Source organism: Arachis hypogaea, chromosome 6 (assembly GCF_003086295.3).
Source record: "Arachis hypogaea cultivar Tifrunner chromosome 6, arahy.Tifrunner.gnm2.J5K5, whole genome shotgun sequence".
NCBI lineage: Eukaryota > Viridiplantae > Streptophyta > Magnoliopsida > Fabales > Fabaceae > Arachis > Arachis hypogaea.
Genome location: NC_092041.1, coordinates 1813334 through 1840352, shown reverse-complemented (window position 1 = coordinate 1840352; position 27019 = coordinate 1813334). Strand labels below are relative to the sequence as shown.

Below are 27019 nucleotides of genomic sequence, written 5' to 3'. Positions count from 1 at the left end.
ATATAACTAGTAAAATTTCACATCATTAAATACATCATTAATAACTACTTAATGATTACAAATTATGTGGCCGCTAACACTCCTCGTCAAAGAGTTTTAGCCGCCAATTACATCTTTTATTTGTAACTTAATTAGATGACTAGTAATATACTAATAAGGGATTTACCTTAGCTTAAGCAACGATGGTTCATGGTTGGTTTGGTGAGCATACAATGTGATCCTAAGCCTAAGAGTGCATTAATTAAACCGGGTTTCTGAGAGACAGAGAGCGGTTCCTGCTGCTGAATAGACTGGAGTAGTGGCCTGAACCCGCTGGCGAAGTGATCCCGTTACCGCACTTTGCCACTGTCCTCAAGCTCTCAATCAGCGCCTCCGTCAGCGAGTCCTGTGACAGAATCTCCGACAGCTGCTCCGGGCTTATCACCAAGTTCACCTTCCACACTCCGGAGCTATAATTATTATTATGCCTTGGAGAGGATCCCTCTTCTGCTTGCGACCACATGTTAGCGTTGCAAGTGAAAATCCGGTAAGGTGTTGAGGTGGAGTTAGAGAGTTGTCTGGTTATCATGCTGGCTCTTGAAGTTGAATAATAATAATAAGGGTTGAGAGGGAGGAGGTAGTAGAGTTGGCCGGCATGAAGCTCTTGTTTGCGGAGAAGGGGCTCCGATGAGAAGGGGCTTGCGAATATGGCGTGACCGGGGAACCCGTTGGTAATGGAATGAACGGTTATTGGGGTGCAGAGCTCCATGATGCCTCCATTGGAGGTCACCACCTTCACCATCTGCTTGTTATCCATTAAGACTCCGCCATGACTAGTGGCGGTGATGATCCCTTTTAAGGCGCAGTTACCCATATTATATTCTCTTCTATTATAGAACTAGTTCAATTCGATATGCACCTTGTATATATAGGAGGTTTTGTTTCTTATGTATGTATATAATAATTAATAAGTGCTGCCTGCAGACTGACACAAAAAGCAAACAAAGCATTATTAGATCCCTTTTTTCATATTCTTTGTTTGGAATCTTTTGGGTAATGTAGGAAAGAAAGTAATAACAAGGAAAAAATTAACAAAAGTATCCATGAAGTTTATGAATATTGACAAAAGTACCTATAAATTAAAGAAATTAATAATGTACTCATAGAAGATGGGTTTTGTACGACAAAAGTATTCAAATCCTAATATTTTTTTGTTGATTTTTTAATAAAATTCTCAAACTACCCCCACTCTTAACCTCAACTCACTTTTTCAACCTTTCATAATTCAATTTGTACCTTTAAAATCTTTGTCATGGAGTCTAAAACTATTCTTATAATAGACCAGGCCAAAATCAATAGTGATAGTGGTGATAGAGGACTTCGACCGATTCCTAATAGATAAATTTAATATGGCGAGCTCTTTTCCATTTGTTTTGCCAATCCCTTCACACAAAGAAAGCCCTCAAATTAAGAAAAAAAGGAAAAAACAATTGAAACGATTAAAAAATGTTCATTTATGATTCTTTCTCTAATTCTTCATCGGTATTGATTGATTCTTTTGTTAATCTCGGCGCTGCAATCCTCTGTTGCGTTATTATCCAAAATTTTCATCGTAAAAGGTTCATTTCGTCTGTTGTAGGAGTAATTTTGGACTTCATGGCAAGTTTTAAAGGTGCATGTTGAGTTATGGAAGATTAAAAAAGTGAGTTGAGGTTGAGGGCAGGGATAGTTTGGAAATTTTATTAAAAAAATCAACAAAAAATTACGGTTTGGATACTTTTGTCATACGAAATTCATCTTCCATGAGTATATCGTTAATTTCCTTAGTTTATGGGTACTTTTATCAACGTTCATAAACTTCATGGATACTTTTGGTAGTTTTTCCTAATAATAAGTATTTAATCGGCGGCCAGCACAGGTTAATTCGTGAATTATTTTAGGATTTTGATAAGGAGATAATAATTTTTGTAAATAATGTTAATAATAGATTTTAAAATTAGTCCAATAAATTTAAAAATACATTACATCTTAATTATTTACTTAAATTTAATATTAAAATAACTATCTATATATAATAAATTAAATATTTAATATATTTATTATTCACATTATTTAATATTTTTGTTGTCTATCTATCATTTTCTATTATTTTACATACAAAGGCTGTCTTAAAAGAAGCCAATGATATCGAATGCGGAAGCTCCTTAATAAAAAGTGTTTTATTCGGTTTTCAGAAAGAAAAAAATAAATAATTTTTTATTTTTTAAATAGTTAATATTAAATATTTAAATTAATTAAATAATAATAAATTTTTAAAAATAAAAAACATAATTAATTAAAAGATTAAAATAATATATTATTCAATTTAAAAACAGATCAAAAGATTAAATTTTAAAGAATAATTAGTATTCTGTTGTGATAAAAACAAAAGTGGATATTCATTGAACCATTTAACTTTTTTCATGATAAAATGATTATGTTACCAAGAGAATCTTATTAAATGAAAATTGAAAAATAAATATTTTATACATGTATAAATAAGATATGATCTGAAGTTATATACATACAAAAAATAAAAAATATTTTTCACTCTCTCTCTTATAGTATTCTCTTTCTTATATTCTTTACTATAATATTAATAAATATATTAATTATATTATAATAGTAATTATAATAAATATTATAATTAGAACTATTTAATTATGTTTAGAATTATTTAATTATTTTTTATACTTTATATTTGTTACCTCTTCATTATTTATTTATTTAGTTATTTTACAACATTCTTGTTATTAAGAATGATAGTCAATGAAACCATATTCATAAAAAAGAGAACACCAAAAGGGCCGGTCTCGTGAGTAGCGATATATTTTTATGAGAATTTTATAAAGAAAAGGTTTTTGCATGAGAAATATTAAATGATTATTAAAATTTATTATTTTTTAGTTATTATTTTGTTATTAATTCAATTTTTTAGTAAGTTTTTTTAGTCTAAAAATTTAACAATATATTTTTTTTATTTTAAATATTAATAACTAACTTATGATAAAAAATAATAAATTCTTATCATTCTCTAATATTTTTCTTTTTGTGTAGTATAAAGAAAAATATATCTACGATAAAAAAATAATATTTAAATTGATCTTTAAACTTATATTAGCATTTTAATTTTGACTTAAAAATTTTAATTTACTCAATTTTATTTTTTAACTTGTCATTCGTGAGTCAATGAGTTTTTGACTTTATTTTTATCATAAAACTATTAATGCCTGTACTGAAATAAATTGACGACTATTACATTAAGCTTTCTAAAGACTATTTGATGTGATAACTAATATTTTAGGAAAAATCTAGGGTCAATAATTTTATCAAATTCTGGGCAGCATGTAATTAGTAAAAAAAAGTGGATCATTGGATAAAATCTCACATTAATCTCACATCATTAAAAGTCTTATTGATAACTATTTGATAGTTATAAATTCCAAAAATTGCTGCCCTAACATTCCTCAATATTTTTTATTTTAATTATTTGTTCCTTAAGAAATTTTTAAAATTTTTAAGTAAAATTACTATTTGGATTTTAAACTTTTCATAAGAAAAAAATTAAAATAAAAAAATTTTCAATTGTTATATTAAATAATTACCGCCACCAATTTATTTCAGCATTCTATTAGCGGTTCTGTGATGAAATCAAAGTCAAAGACTAACTTGAGTTATAAATACTAAATTGAAAAATTAAATTTAGTAAATTAAAATTTCAATACAAATTAAAGAATAAATATAATTTTAAAAATTAATTTAAATATTAACTCATAAAAAGTAATAAAAATAAAATGATACATTCTTTTAAATAGATAAATATCTAACTATATATCAACACAATACTTATTTCTTCGCCATTTATCTATTCAGCATATAGCATGCTCTAATCTTTTTTTACATAAAGCAAGCTGTCATGTGTATGTGTACTCCAGCAATAACTAGCTCTCTCTCTATATATACCTATATACATGTGAAATAATAAGTAGCTATTATGAAGGATTCATGATGGCCAATATAACTATCAACGGCATAATAATGTTAATCGAGAATTCTTGCATGCAGGATTTGCAATTAAAAGCCAAAGTGCAAAACCTCACGGGTTAATTTGCGTTTAATCATCATTTTTTAAACTTTACATGTCATGTTGTGAGGGATCCGCTTGTCTGGATCTTTGACAGATATATAATCTTTCTTTCCTTAATAATTTTTTTCTCTCGCTTATGGTTGCTTGCTCATAATTAACTCAAAAGTTACCCTTAAGTTTTGTGGATTTTTTTCCGTGTACTAATAATTTCTATGGTAAATTAGAAGTCAAGGTTCTATGGCGTTGTCACAGTTTAGGTGCGACTTACGTTGGGTGAATTTTTTTTTTTCACAAAGAGGGTTACAACTTACAATAAGTTTAATATTTTTTTTAGTATCTAAATAAAAGAGAAGATCAAAATAAATACTTATCTTAGATTAGAATTGATGATTGGTTAGAGAACATCACTAGATTATGATAAAATCAATTTTACAAATAGGTTACTTCTTGTTCTATATCTAGTCTTATAATTTGTCGCTTTATTTGTTTTCTTAGCTATTTAATCGATTTAAGCATACTAAAATCTTGATAAAAGCTCTTGAATTTTGTGAACTAAATCAACAACTTAAGATGTGTACCCACCACTAGAGTTATGTAAAAGGTGTAAAACATCCAAATAATTCGTTTCACATACAATGTCTCTCAAACCACAGTCCTAGACTAAGACAAGTCCCTCCAGACTGCAAAAAACTTACATATGGTGATAGACCAGAGAGGAGAACTACTAGAACAGTTTGAGATCCAACTCTATTAGAGTCTTTAATAATACAACCAAAACCAGCCAAACTCAAATTAGGAAATAAAGTTGCATCACAATTAACTTTAAAGTTATTACCTACTGGGAGTTTCTAATACTAGTGATTCTTGAAGATGTTGAAGGAAGAACACCGGTGCATATAAAGTCTTAGGTCTATAACAGTGCTTCTAATAAGGGCAACCACCTTGTGATCCATCCAAAGATTTCTAACATTGAGAACATCATTACACATATATCTCCATAATCACCAGACTCCGACCTCAAAAAGAACCTCATTACCAAGTACGCCCTTTCTAAACCAAGCCTCAATGGAGGTGCCTTCAAATAAGCCAATAAAGCAAGGGTCTAACATTTGCCAAAGACTCTAAAATTTAACACAGTCCTGCAGATAATATTCAATTGTCTTCTGAATCGCATTGCATCTCTGGCACAAATCCGAACAAGTTAGATGCCGCCTAAATCGGAAAGCCTCTGTCGGGAGAGCGTTATAAAGCTCAAGCCACATAGTGAATTTGATCTTTTTCGAAAGATTTAAATGCCAAAGCCAAATCTAATCATTATTTTCTTTCCAATTCACTTTATGCTTCAACAACTAACTGTAACCTTCTCTTGCACTGTACCCTTTTGCCCTTGCAGGCCATTAACTCCACCCCGGATCTAGGTCCACCGAATTTGGATAAGGAAGGCCGCAAATGAATTGTTTAATTGCAAGAGAAATTCTCGTAGCAAGCGTATCTACCACCCAAGATCCATCACACCACAAATCAGTCACTACGAATTCCAACTCAGATATGTGAATATAAGGAACAAGATCACAAAGTCTTTCAAATGGGGTCCATCCATCATACCACACGAATTGTTGCACATACATCCCCTACATTCTACATAAACCCATCTTTAAGAGCTTCATATGTTTTAAGAATGTTCTTCTAAGTGGCTGATGCATTCTGTCCATGACTACCACCAAAATCATTTGTATTTTTGCATCACAATCTGCACTCATAGATTGTTCATATTGTTAAAGCAATCCCAAACCAACTTGTCAAGAAGCACCAGATTAGCACAGTATGTATCTCTTACACACAAACTACCCGCCTTTTTGGGAGTAATAGTTACTTCCTACTTAACCAATGGTAATCCTCTCCCATTATTATGGCCTCTCCATAAGAACTATCGCATCAGTGAATCATTCTTTTTACATGCACACTTCGAAAGGAGAGTAACTTGTATGTTGTAGACCAGAATAGAAGACATTACCAACTTAACCAAATAAAGTCTTCCTGCCTTATTCCGCAGACACCCCTTCCAATTAGCAAGCTTGTTCTGAATTTTCTCAATGACTTCTTGAGTTATCCTCCTGGAAGACCTTTCATGCCAAATATTAACCCCTAGTTACCTTCCCAAGTACTGACAAAAATGAATATTAGAGACTCCTGAGAGCATCTCCTTCCTTCTCACAGAAATATTCTTTGAATAGTGAGCCCTAGACTTAATAAGATTCACTTGCAGGCCTAATGCTTTAGAGAATAAGTCCATGCACTTTATAACTTCCTCTACCTGAGATTTTGTAGCTTTACAAAAAAGCAGTAGATCATCAGCAAACAATAATGGGATATTTTTGGGCCATGTCTAAAAACTGACACCAGTATCTACGAACATTGAAAAACCCGATGGGCAATAAAACAAGCAAGACACTCCATACAAAACACAAAGAGATAAGGGGACATGGGAATCCTTTGTCTCAAACCCCTCTAGGGATTAAAACTTTGGAGTTTCTCATCATTCCATAAAATAGACAAAGAAGATTATGTCACACAAGCCATAATAAGATGAATAGTAGCCGTCGGAAAGCCAAACTGAACCAAAGAAGCTTCAAAAAATCTTTAGTCCACTCTATCATATGCCTTCTCCAAATCAATCTTAAAGGCCATGGTTCCTTTCCTAGACTTAGTGTTCTTCATGAAACTCATAATTTCCTCTGCAATCATGATGTTCTCCATAGTACCTCTTCCCAAGATAAAACCACCCTAAAGCGGACCAATGATTTCTGAAAGAAAGGATCTAACTCTGTTCACCAACACTTTTGTAATGATTTTGTAAAGAACATTACATAAACTGATGGGGCGAAAAATCTCTTAAGGAAGTAAGAGCTTCAACTTTAGGAATCAAAATAATGTATGTCTCAAAAATTGCAGCATCTAGAATCTCTCTTTTAAAGGCTCTCTTGACTAAACCTCGTACATCATAGCTTAGAGGGTTCCAAAATTCCTTATAAAATAGGGCTTGAAAACCATTTGGTCCCAAAGTTTTGAAAGAATTCATGGTCATTACAGCCCTTTTTACCTCTTCCAACGCCACCGGTTCAACTAACTTTTGACAGGCCTCATTACTAAAGGAATGACTGGGAAATTCTCCCATAGCATTTAGATCAATATTCTCTCTTGTCGAAAAGAGCTTTTGGAAGAAGGAGTTTGTTTCTTTCTCTAGTTCCTGCAGCTCAGTAGCCCAAGTTCCATCTTCAAGAAATAGTCCATGAATCTTGTTTCGCTTTCGCCTGATGATCGTTTGTAAGTGAAAAAACTTAGTGCTCTTATCACCATACCGAACTCACTGCTCTCTGGATTTCTGATATCACATAAGCTCTTCTTGGAGAAAGATAATATTTGGCTCATCATGAATACCTTATTCTTTCACCCTCAACCTTGGATCCTCCATACTCTCAAGAAAAATATGAACATTATTCAATTACCTCTCCAACTCCTTCTTTTTAACAAACACATTACCAAAGATTTTCTTATTGAAAATAAGAACATCATTCTGCACCTCGATCAAACTTCTAACAACATCAGGGACTCCTTTATTCCAAGCTACACGAATAACATTGCTAAAAATGGATGAGTCATCCAGGCAGCTTGGAATCTAAATGGTCTCGAACCTCTCTTGGCTTTCACAGCCGATGTACATTTGGCAAGCAAAGGACAATAATCAAAATGAAGACGCGCCAAAATCTCATTATAAGCCTCATCAGGAAACAACATGCGCCACTCCTGATTAACAATAGCTCTATCCAACTTTTTCACAACCTGCAAACCCCCACTAACCTTTCTGTACCAAGTAAAACTTCTTCCAATAACCCCATATCAAACAAAAATAGTTTGCCAGAGTCTCTGCAAAAATCTCCGCCCTAGCCTAACTGAAAGCACCCCTTCTAACCTCACTTTGCATAAAAATCTCACTAAAGTTTCCAAACACAATTCAGGGACCCTGAATCATATTGGAAATCCTAATAAAATCATTCCACAGACCCATTTGCTTATGAACATGTGGATTAACATGTATAGTACTACAATAATTAGAACCACTGTTCACAGAAATTTCAAAACTAATACATTAGTCAGCTATATCTACCATTTTGATAGTCAGCATAGAATTAGAACATAGCACTCAGATTCTCCTACTATGACCTCTAGCCTCCACAATCCCAATATCATGATAACTAAGTTTACTCCAAAAGAGTTTCATTCGTTCAAAAGGCACATGAGTTTCATAAAGAATAAAAAAAGTTGGACTAAATTTATGAACTAACTCTTTGCAATGTACCTGGACCATTTTGTTAGAAGCCCCTCTAGTGTTCCAAGATAAGAAATTTGTATCTAAACGATCCATAAAAATAAATGGGCATAAACGGAACCAACCTCATAGTCGACCCTTAGTGAACCAATGAAGGACCAGCAACCTCTCATGTTCCTTACCTTCTCGGCACAAATAGCTGCTTAGGAATGCTCCCCATTGTAACGGAAGCCACCGCCAGCGTGTTATCCTGCTGCTGTTGTTTCGCCGCGTCGTTACTGTCCTCGTGTGTCGGCGAGTTTTGCAGCGATGCTAGTTTGTGTCTCTTGTGGCCATTCTTGAGTGGAGGGGGGTAGTCAAAGACCCAGCTGCAGATACGCTGTTGAGCTTCCCCGTTGACTTTGACGGAGTTTGGCGAGAAGAAGAAAGCAACCCGCTACTCAATCCAGCCTTCTCGCAACTGGTGTCCAAAAAGGGTGGTGTCAAGTCTTTAGCCACTGCTTGAGCCTTAGTTTTCTGGCCCAATTTTCCTATACCCTTTATAACAATTTTAGTCTAGCTCCCTTCTCTGTCCAACAGCTTCTTCACATCTGCTTTTTCATGCAATGTAGTTGTTTGCATCTTCTTCGCAGAATCCACTACTGCCGTGGCATCAATGGATGCAATTCCAAATTAAAAAATCTACTGATTCTGATTCATCGGATGGCTCTCATGAACAATTGGTCCTTCCTGTACATCCACAGCCACCAAAGGAACCATGTGTGTGCTACATTCCCATGCTATATTCCCGAAACAATTACACTTCTCACATATCAATGACATACATTCATACTCCACACTATATTCAACGTCGTCAACAACCACTCGCCAAACAACTAGCAGCCCCAGATTCACTTGTATACAAGCCCTAGCAAACTTTCCCTCTCTGTCGACTTGGTTGCGAGATCCTCCTTGATAGGTTTGCCTATAGCCAAGCAATCTGCATCATGGCCTTTTCATGATAATACCATATGTTCAACCTTGCAATCCGTATCCAAACCATTGTGTCCCCAAACGATGCCTCACATAATTTAAAATTCGGAGTCTATGGCTTAACCGCAATGTAATGCCCTAACGTCATCCATGGACCCTCTAATAATACCTTCTCCTTGTCCTTCTTGATATCAAATTTGACTAAAAAGTAATTAAAACCAACATCCAAGACTTCACAGTCTCCTTTAAGTTTCCATACACCTTTCAGTTTATGCACCAAAGCCATATAACTGAAATGCTTTTCAAGGACTTTAATCATGATGGCCTCCTTGTAGGGTTCAGATAGAGTGTTTCTAGCCTCCTCAGAAAACCTGGTCTTTGGAGGCATTAGGCTGCCTTGTTTCTCCGTAATAACCGCCATTGAATCCTCATCTAAGGCATCAACCCTAGTGAGTCCCAAGGATTTAGAAGAACCGACCACCTTATCACGGAATAAAACTTTCAAAGCCACCCTAAAATTACCTTATTAAAAATCCTCCTTGATGCAGCCCTCTCCGCACTCTCTCCCTTAATCTTCTTGATCAAAAAATTCTCACCGTATTTTGTCTTCGGACACTCCACGTGACTCTCATCACTCACTCTTCTTTCATTTATTTCAATTAGAGTATTTCAGGAGTACCTAATCTTAATTAATAAGGTTGTTATACTTACAATAAGTTTAATATATTTTAATATGTAAAATATTTTTAAAATATCGTAAATAAATTAATTTGATCTTTAAAATTTTGATATGTTAATTTAGTTTTCAAATATGAGTTAAATTTAATCCTTTTATTAACTCCTTATCATTGTTATTAGTTTAAATAAAGTGCAGATATATCATTTTTAAATGCGCAACTAATTTGACACGTGGTAATAAATAACTTTACTATATATACTATCAGTATGATTGATATATAAACTTTCTAAAGATTATTTTTATCATTGATTTATATTATTGATTATTTGAGCATGATCAGTATTAGGGAAAAAGAAAAAGGGTTCCAGGGATCGGCTAATTTTTTTTGTATAACACTCAGTTATTGGATAATATGGTCATCATTTTAAAAAATACTGCACAATCTAATAACTGAATATTACATCAAAATTTTATCTATATCTAAAAAAATAAACGTCTAGGGTCTTGTTAATTTAATATTATCGGAGTCCTGAATCTCATGAATTGCTACTAATTAAGGCATGCGCAGAGAAATGTCTGTAATTGTATATGTTCCAAAATCTGCAAAATGAGTTGTGCAGTGCAGACTTTATAGTTTTCTAGGCCGGCACGTTGGATGCTGAATGCATACAAAGGTTTCAGTTTGTACTTAGTTGATCTGCTCTCCTTAGATTCTGCATGGTTTGCTGGCTGAGTTGCTCATAAACATGACCCCATGTACACATCAACACATGGTTCCCACAATATGCTATGCGTAGTATTCTTAATCTCTTCCAAATTTATCACTTTGCTTTGCTTAGTAAAGTTCACAAATTCTCCTTTGAAGTTTTCTTTGGTGGCAATAGACTAACTTACTGTAATTCTTTATTGATTTCAAGCTGACAAGCTGTGATATAAAAAATATTAGAAGACGAATCGAATTTATTATTTTTTGTCGATAATTTTAGGTATCAATCCAATTCCTTTTAGTTAATAATCCAACAACATATTTTTAACCCACACTTGATTAATTACTATAAAAAAACAATAAATGTTAGTAACACTCTAATATTCATCCTGATATATCATATGCTTATACAGAATAATTTTAATGTCTTGTTAAAATGATTAATTGATTTATTCATTCATTAGAATTTTAATTTTTTAATTTCTTTTTCTTTTCAAGTATAATTTTTCATCATATAATTTTTAAGTGAAAAGAAAAACATGGAAAAAAAAAATATTAGAGAGCCAATGTTTTTATCAAAAAAAATATTAGAAGGCCATCAGATTTTTTATTTTTAGCTATCACTTAGTTATCAATTCAATTCCTTTAGTATAGTAATCCAACAATATATTTTATTCTATATTTTTAAATATTGATAAATAATCTGATAGTCAAAAATAATAAATTCTGATGACCTTTTAACATTTCTCAAAAATATTAGTCAACACTTTAGATTAGTACTTTATTTTTATTCTATTAAAATTTAAAATTTAATATTTAAAAATTTAGTATTAATAAAAAATAATAAATTTTATTGTTCATATACTATTACTCAAAAAAATAGTATATGACAAAAAATTATACTTAACAATACCACTTAAAAGTTGAAACAAAAATTAATAGGTTCCGTGTAGCACATCAAACTAGTACTTGCAAAATTTGGTAAAAAGTAAAATTTGAATTGTTTGCTCAAAATCTAGAGCCTTGTGTATTTGACTTTTTGGATATCAAAATATTGTGACTTAGAGAAAAGTTTCAAAAACAAAAACAAACAAGTCTGTGATATTTTTAGGCCAATTGTGGTGGGCTGTCCTAGTAAAACGAAATGTGAAAAATATGAAATGGGCCTAAACTGCAAAAGGCCCATATAATGCATAAACGATTGGTGGTTGCTGTTGTAGCTTTTAATAAACCCTCGAAACCCTAGAATCGCATTGCAGTTGCGGCGAGCACCAAATTTTCGTTGCAGAGAAACCACTCTTCACTCTACCTTCTCCAATTTCCTTTTATCCGGGTAAGTTCTTATCCAATCCCATACATCGAAACCATTTCTATTTTCATTATTGTTCCGAAGGTCTTGTTTTTGTTTTCGGAATATAATCTTTATTTTTGTTTCCTTCTTTGCTTCTGTAGTGTGAAAATGTCGATTGCAGAGGCTGCTTGCAGTTACGCCGTTATGATCCTTCACGACGACAAACTCCCTGTCACTGTATCCTTCCTCATCCTTTAATTTAGGGCTACCTAGTAATTGATTGATCTAGGGTTATATTTTCTTCTTTTGGCATATATTGGATCAATTGAAGTACTTTGTCGTTGGGATTCATAATGAACATCTTGTTTGCTGATTGAAATAGGGTATTATTTATTTAGTTATATTACGTTATAGGATGTGGTATAATCTGATTTTTGTTTTATCAGTTGATTAATTGATACTTAATTGAATTGATTTGGAGTAAATTTAAGTTTTGGGTAAGTTGGATTGGTAGGTATGATTATGAATTCGTTCAAGGATGATGTGTATCTCCTTAATCTATTGTTAGGCTGAAAATATCTCGTCCTTGTTGAAAAGTGCCAAGGTATCAGTTGAGTCATACTGGCCCAGCTTATTTGCTAAACTCGCTGAGAAGAGAAATGTTGAGGATTTGATAGCCAGCGGTGGAGGAGGTGGGGCTCCAGTTGCTGTTGCAGCCGCCCCTGTTGCCGCTGCCGGTGGTGGTGGTGGTGCAGCAGCAGCTCCTGCAGCTGAGGAGAAGAAGAAGGTAATTCATTATTTGTGGTGGTGGTGGCGGTGTTGTTCTATGTACTATATAGCTTATGGTTTTCTAATGCGTTATTGTTTCTTGCAATTTTACAGGAAGAACCCCAAGAAGAGAGTGATGATGATATGGGATTCAGCTTGTTCGACTAGAGGCTCTGTCCGGTCAATTTTTGTGTTATCTAGGGTTTATTATTCTTATGGATATTGTAGTTTTTCCATTTTGGGTTGGTTATATTTATATACATTGGCGACTCCTTATGAGTTTTAGTGCTATGAAGTATGTACTTTGGAAAATATGGGTGTGACCATTTTGAGATTTCATAGTAGAAATGTTTGCGTTTATGGGTTTATATCTTTGACTTGAATGTGATCAGATTTCAAGACCCATTTTATGTTAACATGGCTGCATAACCTAAATCAATAATTCGCAGTTCCCCGCAAGCTGTTATTTTATCTGCTTGATTGCTTCGTTTGCAAAAGTGTGGATCAAAATGTCCTGAAGTTAGTATTGTGGGTAGATGTTTAAGTGTTAACTACTTATTTCATAGAGCGCTAAAATTATCAAACAAAACACGAGTTTTGGGATTTGTATTCGATGTAGCTAAGATTTGGTTTATTGATTTTACATGCCCAATAAGTGTGGTGTATCTGGAATTATGTTCAATTAACAATCAAGCTATGCCTCTTGCGTGCAGCAGCTCTGAGTTGCCGTGCAATATAACAAAGTCTTTAGCTGTTGATTGCATAAGCCATATGCCAACTACTGTAAAATGCTAGACTCGAAAGGATGTGCCGAGTTTTCCATTATTTAAGATGATTTAGTTTTATAATTGAATCGTAAGTAAGAACTTGTTTGGGTATCCATTTCGTCTCCTAAATATGAAATATTGGATTCTCAGTGCAATTTTTCTCATCCCAATTTCATGTTTGCTTTTCTCTGCCAGAACTACCTCCAACTTAAAGTTCAATAAGTCCGCAAGACGATTTGTTTTCAGTGTGTTCATACACCATCTCTAGAAGATTATATTCCTTGTATATGGAGTTTGTATCGATACTCTTAATAATCGACCATGAGCTTCTTCACGTGAAATGAATATGAATTCTGCATTCTGCTCCATTTTAACTTGAAAAGTCCATTGATATACACTCGTGCGTATAACGACGGCTGATAATTGCTGCCTACCAAAAGAATTACTAATTAATAATTATTTAGTTTTTCTTTTTTGCGACACTGTTAAACCAGAATTAATAAATAGAAAGAGGAATAAAAAGGGCCCAACCGGGTTCGAACCGGTGACCTCTTGATCTGCAGTCAAATGCTCTACCACTGAGCTATGGACCCTTATTTGTTATAGTGTTTTTACAATTTAATTTAATATTTTACAGCAGGTTTGCCAGAATGACAAAACAAAGAATTAACCACCAAAAACGTCCCGAATTATTCAAATGCGGACAAAATGCACCCAAATTTTACTATCGACAAATTTTTTTTTAAATAATTTAAAAACGCGACAAAAATGTCCAACAGTAAATATTATTTTAAAAAATGCTTTAGAGATTGACTTTTGATATGATTTTTTGCAAGCATAATTTAAAAAAAAATGAGATATTATTATTCTTATTATTTGGTAATTTTTTTTCAAAAGTGTATTTTTTGTAATTTTTTAAAAGTATTATTAGTTGTTAACAAAAAAATATATACTGCATAAAATATCACCAAATTTTAAGGATAATAATATCTCTTTTTTTAATCATGTTTGCAAAAAATTGTATCAAAATTTAATCTCTAATTTATTTTTTGAGAAATACATATTTAATGTTAGATAATATTGCAAAAAAAACTAACATTAAATATGTATTTCTCAAAAAATACATTAGAAATTGAATTTTTATGCGATTTTTTACAAGTATGATTAAAAAATGAGATATTGTTATTAAAATTTGGTGATTTTTTGTTAAGTATATTATTTTGTGATTTTTTAAAAGTATTATTAGTTGTTAACAAAAAAATTATAAAAAAATATAATTACTTAAAAATTACCAAATTTTAAATATAATAATATCTTATTTTTCTAATCATACTTGCAAAAAATTGTATTAAAATTTAATCTATAAGGTATTTTTTAAAAATATATATTTATTGTTGGATATTTTTATTGTGTTTTAAAATTATTTAAAAGTATTTTATCGATAGTAAAATTTAAATATATTTTTGTCAACGTTTAAATAATTCGAAGACATTTTTTGTGGTTAACCTGAAACAAAACAAGTCCTATCAGAATCCCAAAAACCTTTTCTTTCAGCAGGAAGAGATAGTGCAAGGATTAATATTTTATAATCAGTAATTGTATTTTATTTTTAATAATTTTTTGGATAAACAGTAACTTCCTCTAAAATTTATGGATAGGATGCATATTATTTTCTCTCCCATACGCACGTACTGATTTACACTAGGCTTCTAAGTTATGTGTTAATGCTACAAATATAAAATGTAAAGTTGGAATATATTATTTTAATAGTTGAGGATTTCATCTCATGATTAACTAACATTTTTAGGTATAGTGTGCATTAGTCACTCAAATTTTGAACATTGAAAGTATATTATTGTCTTTATTAATCTCATACATAACTCATATTTTTTTTTATATAAAGCAAACTAAATAATAAAGACGCAGACAAATATCAATATATCATGGGTATACAAGTTCATAGAGTATGGTATGTAAGAGAATTCCATTTTTGAAAACGAACTTAATTTTTTACTACATGGCCAAAATTAAAACTTATATCTAGCACAACAATAATTCACAATGAAGTTATTATAGATAATTTTTGTACAATTATATTTATATTAGTTTATTATCTAACATTTTCAATTTTTTGCCTATATTAAATTAATCTTGACACTAATTTCAAGGCCTTTAAATAGATAAATACAATTCTTGGATTTAAACATCAACATTTTTTTCTTCGAATTTTAATTTTTTGCTTCAACATTTTTTTTCTTAAAAGAATGCTGAATATTCAAATGAGCAATGTCAGGGGGCCACCAATTTTGGAATTGGTAGCCATCAAATAGCCATCAATGATGGTTTAATGGTGTGAGATTGGTATGAGATTTCATCCAATAGCTCACCTTTTTCTGTTGATTATATGCTGCCCAAAATGCAATAAAATTGCTGGTCCCTAGACTTTTTCAATTCAAATTACACTCAGATAGCATATTTAAATATACTAGATTAACAGTTTTCATGAAGGTTTCAATACGTATAGGACAAAAAAATTTGTATTATTGAGCTGCCATAATTAATCATTTGCTTTATATTATATAATAAAAATTTATATTTGATTATACATTCTTTTCTAAATTATAATCAATCTTTATTATTTGAATCTACTGTTAAATTTCTAATATATAATGAATAAAAAAATATCTATAAATAAAAGTTTAGGCCATACATTTTTTTTTTCACCGTACGCGCGGGTCCACTTGCTAGTTTTAATGATTAATGATTATATAAGAATACTAGAATAGTATTATTAGGTAAATACAGTAATTGTAGGAAAAGTTGGTTGAGTTTTGGTGGCTTGCATGTCGCATGTGGAATGTGGCTTCTTTCCCTCTCCCTGTGTATGAAATGAGAGAGTTAAGTGAAGGTGATTTGTTCATCATTCATTGATAAATAGTAAATACTTAAATAGATAGATAGGTGAAGGCCCTGATTATTGTCTTATTCCCTTGTATCCTCCGCCCCTACTCCTTTCTTTTCTGATTGAATTACATTAACATAATAAGCCAATTAATAATAACAATAATAAAACGTAATACACATTTTTCTCTCTTCTTTGGAAGTTACGATAATGCCTTTGTCAGCAACCAACTTTGCTCAACCTCGTCCTGTCCCTGTCGGAATCAGATCCAATGAGAAGTCATTGTCTTCGGATCCCTTCAGATTCAGATTCAGAGGTTCTCCATCTTTCCTTGGATCTCCACACAGCCTTCGTTTCAATCCTACCCCTCCCCTTAAGCTTGCTATTCCTCACTGCCGCCGATCCGCTGCTGCCGCTGTCACCGATGTTTCCAACGGCACAATGGTCAAATCCAGCGCCAATATGGTACTCCCTTTTCCCTCGTTTTCTCTCCCTTTCCAGCATTGCATCAATTCTGCGTGAAGGGCTTCTGAAAAACAGAATGGACAAAAGTTTTCGATGATTAATTCTCTTTTTTATTTGTGCTCTTTCAATCGTGTAGAGATACTCCATAACATGATGATATGGATTTTGGGGATTGATTAAACGTTAAGAAGAGCTCATTTCTTGCAGATTCTAGAAATAGATGTTTGAGATTGTTGTTTAGTTATTTGGATTTGTGTTGCAGCTCATTACCAAAGAGGAAGGCTTGGAGCTCTATGAAGACATGATATTAGGCAGATTCTTTGAGGACATGTGTGCACAGATGTACTATAGAGGCAAAATGTTCGGTTTTGTTCACTTGTACAATGGCCAAGAAGCTGTGTCAACTGGGTTCATCAAGCTTCTAAAGAAGGAAGACACTGTAGTGAGCACCTACAGGGACCATGTTCATGCGCTGAGTAAGGGCGTACCAGCACGTGCCGTCATGAGTGAGCTCTTTGGAAAGGCCACAGGGTGCTGCAGAGGACAGGGTGGCTCAATGCACATGTTCTCAAAGGAGCATAATTTGATTGGTGGGTTTGCTTTCATTGGTGAAGGTATTCCTGTGGCAACTGGAGCAGCATTCTCCAGCAAGTACAGGAGGGAGGTGCTCAAAGAGGCAAGTGCTGATCACGTGACACTGGCGTTCTTTGGCGATGGAACTTGTAACAATGGACAGTTCTATGAATGCCTTAACATGGCAGCTTTGTGGAAATTGCCAATTATTTTTGTTGTGGAGAATAATTTGTGGGCTATTGGGATGTCACATCTGAGGGCAACTTCAGATCCTGAGATATGGAAGAAAGGACCAGCATTTGGAATGGCAGGGGTTCATGTAGATGGAATGGATGTTTTGAAGGTTAGGGAAGTCGCAAAGGAGGCAATTGAAAGAGCCAGAAGAGGAGATGGACCAACTTTGGTGGAATGTGAGACCTATAGATTTAGAGGTCACTCATTGGCTGATCCTGATGAGCTTCGTGATCCTGGTAAGCAATTCCATTATGTATTTCTGATGGTATCTTAGTAACATTCACTTTTGAACCCATGTTTATCATGATATGATTATGCTTTGGCAGCTGAGAAGGCACGCTATGCTGCTAGGGATCCGATATCTGCATTGAAAAAATACATGATTGAGAACAAATTAGCAAATGAACAAGAATTGAAGAGCATAGAGAAAAAGATTGATGAGGTCCTTGATGATGCTGTTGAGTTTTCAGATGAGAGCCCCCTTCCACCCCGCAGCCAGCTTCTAGAGAATGTTTTCGCTGATTCAAAAGGTTTTGGAATTGGCCCTGATGGCAAGTACAGATGTGAAGACCCAAAATTCACCCAGGGGACTGCTCATGTCTAATTTTTTTTTTAAACTATTTTTTTATCCTGACATCTATCTGCTTGTGATTTTTTGTTTTGGACGCATATTCCTCTAATTCATATACTTAATAGAGGTCAAATTAATACTCAAACGTTGCTCACAGAATGTATTACCTTCTAAGCAGGATTTGTTGTTTAGATCAGAACTTCCCCCTTTGTGAAACTGGTGTGAAAGCTTGATTGTCCTGCTTTTTTTGCAGATTTCTCAGACTTTTACTACTTGTAACATTTTAAATCCCTGCTTCTTGCTTTATGTTCTAGTGACTTGTGAGTATTGCAAAAGACTCTCCACTGATCAGCATAAAATAAGCATTATATGTACATGGGCACCAGCAGCCTCTATCAAAGGAAAGGTTAAGAAAATCATGCTTAAAACTCATTAAGAGTCGTATTACTAATCTCCTGTGTCTGCAATTTTAAATATATGTTGAGATTTCGTGGAAAGTGGAAATAGTCAATCATTGTAGTACTACTATTCTTGATGCGACAGAATCACCAGAACAAAATAATAGCAAATTATACAATGATTGGCAACACAGGTACAAGTACACTAACATGGGTTATAAGCATGGGAAGTTATCCAAGAGATTTCCTTCTCGAAAATTGATTTACAAAAGATAGAACATATTTAATCTCAAAATTGGACGGTAAGCAATGAAGAATAATGACCTTTTGTACAACATGCTCTGCATACAAAGACTGATTATACTTGCACTCTTTCGGTCGTTCCCTTATGAAGCCAACAACAACGTAATGCAAGCAACATAAAATAACTTATAGCCAGCCCAAACAGTAAAAATTAACAACAATATGGATGAATATATAATACTTATCTGGAAGATTTTTCTTTTAATAAAATAATTAAAGGAAAGAAGAATGTGCAGAGACCATATAGATTGGTATCACAACTTAAGAGCAGCTATGGCTTCCGGCTTGAAATCAACCCGTAGACCCAATACACGCCTAACCTCTGCTGGAGTTAATCTCCAAGTCATAGGTCCCGAGTTCTCACCCCAGAAATCTAAGATCTCAGAAACCTTTTCTAAATTTAGAATGGTTGCCATTTGTGTAAGACGGGCAAACTTGTCTCTAACAGTTCTCTGTGTCATGACGCTGAAATGGCTTACAAGAGCTCTAGCATCTCTGTCAAGCTGAAGGCCACCAAGCTGACTAAATCTCTTCTGCATCATAATGACTTCAAGCCTTTTCACAATGAAGTCGATAACCAAATGAACAAAAGTGTCATAATTGTTAACAGTCATCAATGGCTGCATCCATGCCACATTTGTCTCCACAGCATGGAGAAGTCTTTGAACCCAAGGGTCATTCACCTCATTATCTGCATACTCCGCCTCCGAAAGCTCATAGCTGATTGTTCCTACACTGTCTAATACGGGTCGTATTCGTGGCGTAATGGTTGCAACAAGTTGCTCAATACCGGCATTCAGAGCTTGCTTGAAAGCATTGCTGCTATCTGCCAACTCAGACAAACAAGATTTCACCTTTTCTCGGTCAGCTGGCGCAGGAAAAACCTACAAAAAGTAATTCAGTCAGTTAATGTTAAAATTATACAGTGATTATATTATTATTGGGCAAAGCAATACTACACATGAGAGCCATTTTGGTACTATTACAGATTATGGTTCCATATACCAGATATTAAAGACCAATTGGAAAAATAATAATGTAACTCTGTTCGATCTATAAAGTTCCTTCATCTGAAAGGGGCAGTCTTGTGGAAGCTAGAGAGATATGTGTCACATTTAATTAGCAGAATTGCCGTCTAATGTATGGTAAAAATGATACTTCCCATCAAGGCTTAGATATCACATCAGTCTCTATAAGTACCAAAGAAACACAGTTGGAACTACACAAGAACAAACAGAACAGAAGGAAACTGGGAGAATTTTATTGTTAGATAAATCATAGTTCTACGGGGTCCTCACTGTCAAAGAATGTGAAACAAGATTCTCAAAAGAACATGGGCACCAAAAATATAAGTTATAGGCCTTTAACTGAAAATAATCCAGAATACTATTTCCAAAGCACACTAAGAGCAATTCTTTAATAAATTATCTACTAATTCAAATAACCTGCCTGTATTAGCTACGCCAGCCTGAAGTTGATTAAAAAAAATTGACCATATATATATCACCCCATTCTGGGAATAGTATAGTTCAACATTGATGCTGTTCTATACCCATCCAAGATTAATTTCTTAATATTACTCGAAGCAATAATTTTGATCATATGTGCTACTGTGCACAGCTAGAAACAACTGCTCTATTGGTTTTCATCATGATTGTTTTTGTAATTCATAAGAATCAAATTCTTGTATGACTAATCCCTAGAATATCAAATTGCCTTCCTCTGTAAAATAGAGCACAACCATGGATAAACCTGGATGTACCAAGCAAATTTACTGCTTTGATGAAATATAAACTATAAGGTACTTAAAATATTGCAATTACCTCAGCACATTGTTCCTCAATTTCGTGCTTGAGCTTCAAAACATATTCACTGCTAACATCCATATTATTTAAAGACGTTGCAATTTCTGTCCCAGTCTTCTGCACACCAACGCCACCAAAGAACAACTTTGCACCAAGGTTCGGCTCTCTTGTTTTCTGTTGCAAGGCTTCCTGATATTCATTGCTCAACAAACTACTGGCCCCACTCAAAACCGCCACAACAGAACTGATATTAGCAGTGGATATTGCCCTTCTTAAGCAACTTTGCAACACATAAAACACATCGTCTACCATAGAAGTGGTAAGGCTGTCAGGTACATGTTCATCGATCCTGATAGCCTTCCTGACATTTTCCACCATGAAGAATCCCTCCAGAATCACATAAAACCCAGTAAGATCCTGAGCCACTTTGCTGAAACTACCACTCCTGAAAGCCTTGGTTGCACGCGGGACCAATTCAGGATCAACAGAAGTAAGTCCTTTGATCTTGGAAATCATGAACTCGGTGTAATCCTCACCCAACTGCATCAGCGAGAGGATCTCTTCCAAGTACAATTCAACCTCTCGCGGGTCCGGTCCCTCAGGGCTTCCTCCAACAGCTAGCAAATTGTTGTTCTGAGCATTGATCTCAGTGGACAACTTAGCCAACTTCCTATACTCCATATACTTTTTCAAGATCACAGAACCCCTCGAATCACACTCCTCCTGGAGCTCACAGATCGCATACACAATCCCATCCTCTCCACACAGACTACTCAAGATCTCACTGTTCTCTTCAATTGCCAACACAATGTCCTTAAACAAATTAGTCAAACACCCAACGAAGTTAACAGGGCTCTGATTCATACCAGCATTGATGCCACCGGCACTATTCTGCTCCATCAACTCCACCAACTGCTCAAATTCCAGCCTCGAACGCATCGCAATCACCTTCTTCAAGTACCCAACGTAAACCTGCAAACCCTCCTCCTCCAAACCCAGTGGCGTATACAACCGAATGAACCTCAGAATGGAAGGGTGGTCACGCTGGTCCACAGCGGCGGAGAGCTTCTTCCGGACGATCCCTTCGAGCTGCTTCTTGGCGCCCATCAAGCGCTCCCTCTGATCGGAGGCGGAATCCTTGTACTGAGAGTCGATCTGGAGGAACGTCTGCACGTACTTCGCAGCAGCCTCATAGTCCTCGTTTTCGAGAGCGCGGTGGACACCGTCGAGGCAGTTGGCCCTCTCTACGATGGCGTCGATACGGAGGAGCGTGGAGCGGACTCGCGACTGTGCGATGTCGAGCTCCCGGACCTTACGGCTGACGTCATCGGCGAGGTCGCAAGTGGATGAGACGTTAGAGAGCATGTGGTCTGAATCAGACTTGACAATATCGAGAACCTCAGATGAGCGCTGGAGGTGGAGGAGGTGGCGGTCGAGGTCGCCGCGCTGGGAGAGGAGGTCGTCGAGCTGGACGTCAAGGGCCCTCTGGTGGGCGATGCACTCATGCAGCAGCCGCGTCATGGCCCCCACGTCCGTCAGCGAGCGCACGTACTCCACCGCCTCTATCGTCCCGAAGTCCACCGATGATGATATGGCATGGGTGGCGCTGCCGGGGGATGATAGAGTGCCATTTTCCTGATCCAATATTGAACCGTTCCCGTTGGAGTGAGGAGTTGCCCCCATTCTTCTCTCTCTCTCTCTCTCTCTCTCTCTCTCTCTCTTCTCAGATCTCCCTACTCATCACAACCAACTCTCCAACAGGATGAAGAAACAAGTTTTCTTTTTTTGTTTTTTTTGTTTTAATTCAAGAAACGAGGGAAAAAAATGTTCTGGAGCGCCGACCCGTTTTGATGGGCCGGGTTTAGGTTAACCCAAATTGTGTTACACACGTTGTTGGGATGATCACGGACAGAATTGGTTCAGATTACAAAAAACAATGAACTGATACAATTAAATTTGGGTTAGATTTTTGTGGGCACTTAAATAAAAACAAAATAAACAAAATAAAGAACTGCTTAAATAGAGCAATAGTCTCGTTTAAGGTTATTTTTAAACTCTTTCTAAAGTGAAAGAAGCTCCACATGAGAAAGTTGTAACTTCATCGCTATCTTTGTCATAGTATTTACTACCGTATTTGCATCTCTCGTAATTAAACGAAAGTCAACACACCAATTCCAATGCATGATATCTTTTATTTTGAGCACCAATAGATCAATAATCCAAAACCATCTTGGTGATTAGTAACAAGATTAAATGCTTTTACACAATCTGTCTCACAAATAATATCTTGTTGACTAACATCCCAAATTAAGAGATATCCTCTCCAAATAGCAAACAATTCCCCTTAAAGAATACTATTACTCTCAATCATTCGCAAACACCTCCTTTGCCAACTCCCATTACAATCTCTAATAACACAAGTAAAACTAATACTATCACATGAACCAAGATAACTAGCATTACAATTAGATTTTCAATTGAAAATAAAATTTAAAATAATAAAAAAAATCTCTAAATACTATAAATATATAATATAATAAAAAACAATATATCATTAATTTAAGCTTAAATAATTATTATTATTTGAAAGATTTTACAATCAGAAGAAAAAATTATATATATTATTAACTTTTATTGATTTATTTTAATTAATATTAAATTAATTAGATAATCAAATTGATTCGAATTTTGCAACTTTAAAACTAATATTCAAAATAATTAAAATCGAATTTAATCAGGACAATTTACCTAAATGAATTAAATAGAGAATATGTTTACTAATTGCAACAATTGAGAATTGTTTACTTTCGTGTCCTATTACTATTTTATGTAATCCGTGGAATCCTACCACGTTTTCAAATTATACCATAAACCATGGTATCCTACCACAATTTATGAACAAAGAAAATTATACATAAACTGTGGAACCCTGTCACGGTTTATGAAGTGGAGATTTTTATACATAAACCTTGGTACCCTAGCACAGTTTATGTTGAGTGAAAATTCTATATATACACGGTGAATCTCATTGTGTTGAAAAGGACCATTTTCACAATGACAAGTGAGGATGAGAGTTTTCTGATGCTAGTACATTGCTTTGAAAAAATTCAAAGAAGTAAGAAATACGGTGTGAAGCTCACTGATAGAGAACCGTTGAGTATATTTATCAGTTCATCAAGTACCTTGTCAGATCTAAAGAATAGCATATTGTCAAAGCTTAGGGTACATGGGAGCAAGTGGGTGAAGAAATTATTTTATAAGATTTCCATCGCAGTTGTGTCAACCGGTGTTAAGTATGACATGTTTGTGATAGCGGCCGATGAAGACATTCGGGTTCTGTTTCATTGTCTTAGGAGTTTTCCAGAGGTGAGAATACACGAGCTGTATGCGAAGTTGGAGGTCAGTGTCGATAGTTCTGGGGCATCAGCTCCGGTTCCTCACTCGACTGCCATGGGCGGTGCCTTTAGTTCGATGGCTCCAGCCGCACCAACTGTTCCGTACGTTGCATCTCCTTCATTTGCGGCTGACGATTGGATTTTTGACGGTTTAGAATTTCTCAAATAAAATCTCGTCGAAGTATAGTCTCTAAACCAAGCAATAATCCTTTCATACAAAAAGTTGTTTGTCACTAAAACAAACCCCTAAATTTATAAACCGAAGTATTCAAACCTCAGGTCGTTCTCCCTAGGAATTACAATAAAGTGTCTTGTTGTTGGTTTGAGTTGTTTTGGGGTGTTGATAAGAGGCATGAAAGTAAATGGCAATGAAAATAAACTAACAACTATAAAAGGCTCTTGACAAGGTATGAAAATTAGAAGTCCTATCCTAGTTATCCTTCTCAATTGTGATGAGAATTGTTCATTGCTACCACTTAGTTAACCCTTACTAAATAAAGGAAAGTCAAGTGGATGAATTGACTTGAGCCACAAGTCCTAGCCAACTCCCAAGGAAAGACTAGCTTTAGTGCACTCTAAACCAATTAGCAATCTCTCCAATTACCAATCAACAAAGGAATTAGATAACTCAAGTGTCACTAATTACTCTACCTAGGCCAAGAGGAACAAAATCTACACTAAAACTAAAAGAGACATTTCAACAAACACATAGAGTGCAATAGAAGTATTCATTATTAAATGCAAGAATTAAAGAGAGATCTAACTACAAAGGCAAGAGATCAATAATAGAAAAGCAAAGAAGAACAATTATTATGAATTACCTCTTATTGAATTGGAAGAAAATGGAAGGAACAATAGTAGATCTACAACAAAGTATAAGAACAACATAAAGGAAATTACAATAAAAGAATGGAAGAAGAATGAATCTAACAACAAGGAATTGAGATGTAGAAGTAGAAGAAAGCAAAGATTAAAACCTAGATCTAAGAACTAATCCTAATCCTAATCCTAATTCTAGAGAGAAGTGAGAGCTTCTCTCTCTAGAAACTACTTCTAACTACTAAACTATGACTAATGGTAACTAGATGTGTTTCCCTCTTCACTCCTTGGGTTAAATAGCATCAGAAATGAGTTGGATTGGGCCCACAAGGCTTCTAAAATCGCTGGCCACGTTTTGCTTCAAGTGGACTAGGTGGCAGCAACGGCACGTGCGCGTACTATGCGCGTGCGCGCCACCATACTTGTAGCAACTATGGCAAATCTTATATCGTTTTGAAGCCCCGGATGTTAGCTTTCTAACCCAACTGGAACTGCATCATTTGGACCTCTGTAGCTCAAGTTATGGTCGTTTAAGTGCGAAGAGGTCGGCTTGACAGCTTTTCGGTTCTTTCATTTCTTCATGAGTTCTCCAACTTTTCATGCTTCTTTCTTCATTCCCTTGATCCAATCTTTGCCTCCTAAACCTTAAATCACTTAACAAACATATCAAGGCATCTAATGGAATCAAGGAGAATTAGATTTAGCTATTTTAAGTCCTAAAAAGCATGTTTTCACTCTTAAGCACAATTAAAGGAGAATATACAAAACCATGCTATTTCATTGAATAAATGTGGGTGAAAGGTGATAAAATCCCCTAAAATCAATACAAGATAAACCCTACAAATGGGGTTTGTCAACCTCTCCACACTTAAACCAAGCATGTCCTCATGCTTAAACCAAGAGAAAGCAAAGGGATCACATTTATTCAATGGAAACTAACTAAATGCAATCTATCTATATGCAACTATCTACATGAATGCAATTGCTTGGTCAAAGTAAATCAATTCCCAAGAAGCATATATGCACAAGGGCTAAAGACTAGCAAGTCTAATCCACAATTGAATTGAGTTATTAAATATTTTTACAAACTTGCATGAAAATTATGATCATAGGTGAAAACATGTAATTGAGCATCAAACCCTCACCGGATGTGTTTGCACTCTATTCGCTCAAGTGTTTAGGGTTGATTCACTCAATTCTCTCCTAATCATGCTTTCTAAGATTTGTTCTTCTTCTAACAATCAACATATATTTCATGCATGCATACAAGTATCATGAGGTCTTTTCTTTGGTTGTAATGGGGCTAGGGTCAAGGTATGATGCATATATGGTTAAGTGAGCTTGAAATTTGAATCTTTGATAAGCTTAAACTTCCCACCTAACCTATGATATCCTATACAATTAAGTTCTAACCTAACTACCCATTTTTCACTTTTTCACATACTCATGTATCCCTTTTCATTTCACAACACCTATGCATTAATTTTATTGGACTATACTTTGATTTGGGACATTTTGTCCCCTTTTTATTTCTTTCTTTTTCTTCTTTTTCTTTCTTTTTCTATTTTTTTCTTTTTCTTTTCCATATTATTTTTCTTTTTCTTTTTTTTTTCTTTTGTTTTTCTCATTTTTTTCTTTCAATATACAAGAGCATCAATGCATAAGGTCTATACATTTGATCAATACATGAGCATGTACCTAATTCTCAATATTTTCAATAAAAATACAAAACTACCTTTTTATTCACCCAATGTCCTAAGGTTCCCACACTTGAATGATACTCACATACACTAGTCTAAGCCAATCAAAGATCCAAATTAAGGACATTTATTGTTTTTCGCTTTAGGCTTGTAATGTGCTAAAATTAAGAACAAAGTGGGTTAATCGTAGGCTCAAATTTGGCTAACAATGGAAGATAAAAGGTAAGGCTTTTTGGGTA

At 34.5% G+C, this 27019-nt stretch overlaps 4 protein-coding genes, 1 long non-coding RNA gene and 1 other non-coding gene across 6 annotated transcripts; 2 read left to right on the top strand and 4 right to left on the bottom strand.

The window, feature by feature from the left end:
• LOC112698038 (uncharacterized) lies at nt 1–860 on the bottom strand. Its single transcript, XM_025751464.3, has one exon. The coding sequence runs from the start codon at nt 851–853 to the stop codon at nt 242–244; it is 612 nt and encodes a 203-aa protein (XP_025607249.1). The 5' UTR covers nt 854–860; the 3' UTR covers nt 1–241.
• An 11127-nt stretch (nt 861–11987) lies between these two features.
• LOC112695260 (large ribosomal subunit protein P1) lies at nt 11988–13216 on the top strand. The gene is made up of 4 exons (XM_025747528.3): nt 11988–12122; nt 12242–12317; nt 12649–12867; nt 12963–13216. Exons 2-4 carry the CDS (start codon nt 12249–12251, stop codon nt 13014–13016), a joined length of 342 nt encoding a protein of 113 aa, XP_025603313.1. The 5' UTR covers nt 11988–12122; nt 12242–12248; the 3' UTR covers nt 13017–13216.
• A 920-nt stretch (nt 13217–14136) lies between these two features.
• TRNAC-GCA (transfer RNA cysteine (anticodon GCA)) lies at nt 14137–14208 on the bottom strand. Its single transcript has one exon. It is a non-coding gene; the product is annotated as a tRNA-Cys (tRNA).
• A 2305-nt stretch (nt 14209–16513) lies between these two features.
• On the bottom strand, nt 16514–17881 carry LOC140173554 (uncharacterized). Its single transcript, XR_011862786.1, has 2 exons — nt 17253–17881; nt 16514–17046 (listed from the first exon to the last, which is right to left on the bottom strand). It is a non-coding gene; the product is annotated as an uncharacterized lncRNA (long non-coding RNA).
• On the top strand, nt 16728–18671 carry LOC112695259 (pyruvate dehydrogenase E1 component subunit alpha-3, chloroplastic). Its single transcript, XM_025747527.3, has 3 exons — nt 16728–16982; nt 17245–18025; nt 18116–18671. The coding sequence occupies exons 1-3, from the start codon at nt 16728–16730 to the stop codon at nt 18391–18393; spliced, it is 1314 nt and encodes a 437-aa protein (XP_025603312.1). The 3' UTR covers nt 18394–18671.
• Nucleotides 18672–18989: 318 nt separating this feature from the next.
• Nucleotides 18990–23733, bottom strand: LOC112695258 (conserved oligomeric Golgi complex subunit 4). Its single transcript, XM_025747525.3, has 2 exons — nt 20885–23733; nt 18990–19945 (listed from the first exon to the last, which is right to left on the bottom strand). Exons 1-2 carry the CDS (start codon nt 22547–22549, stop codon nt 19316–19318), a joined length of 2295 nt encoding a protein of 764 aa, XP_025603310.1. The 5' UTR covers nt 22550–23733; the 3' UTR covers nt 18990–19315.
• Between the last annotated feature and the right edge of the window lie 3286 nt (nt 23734–27019).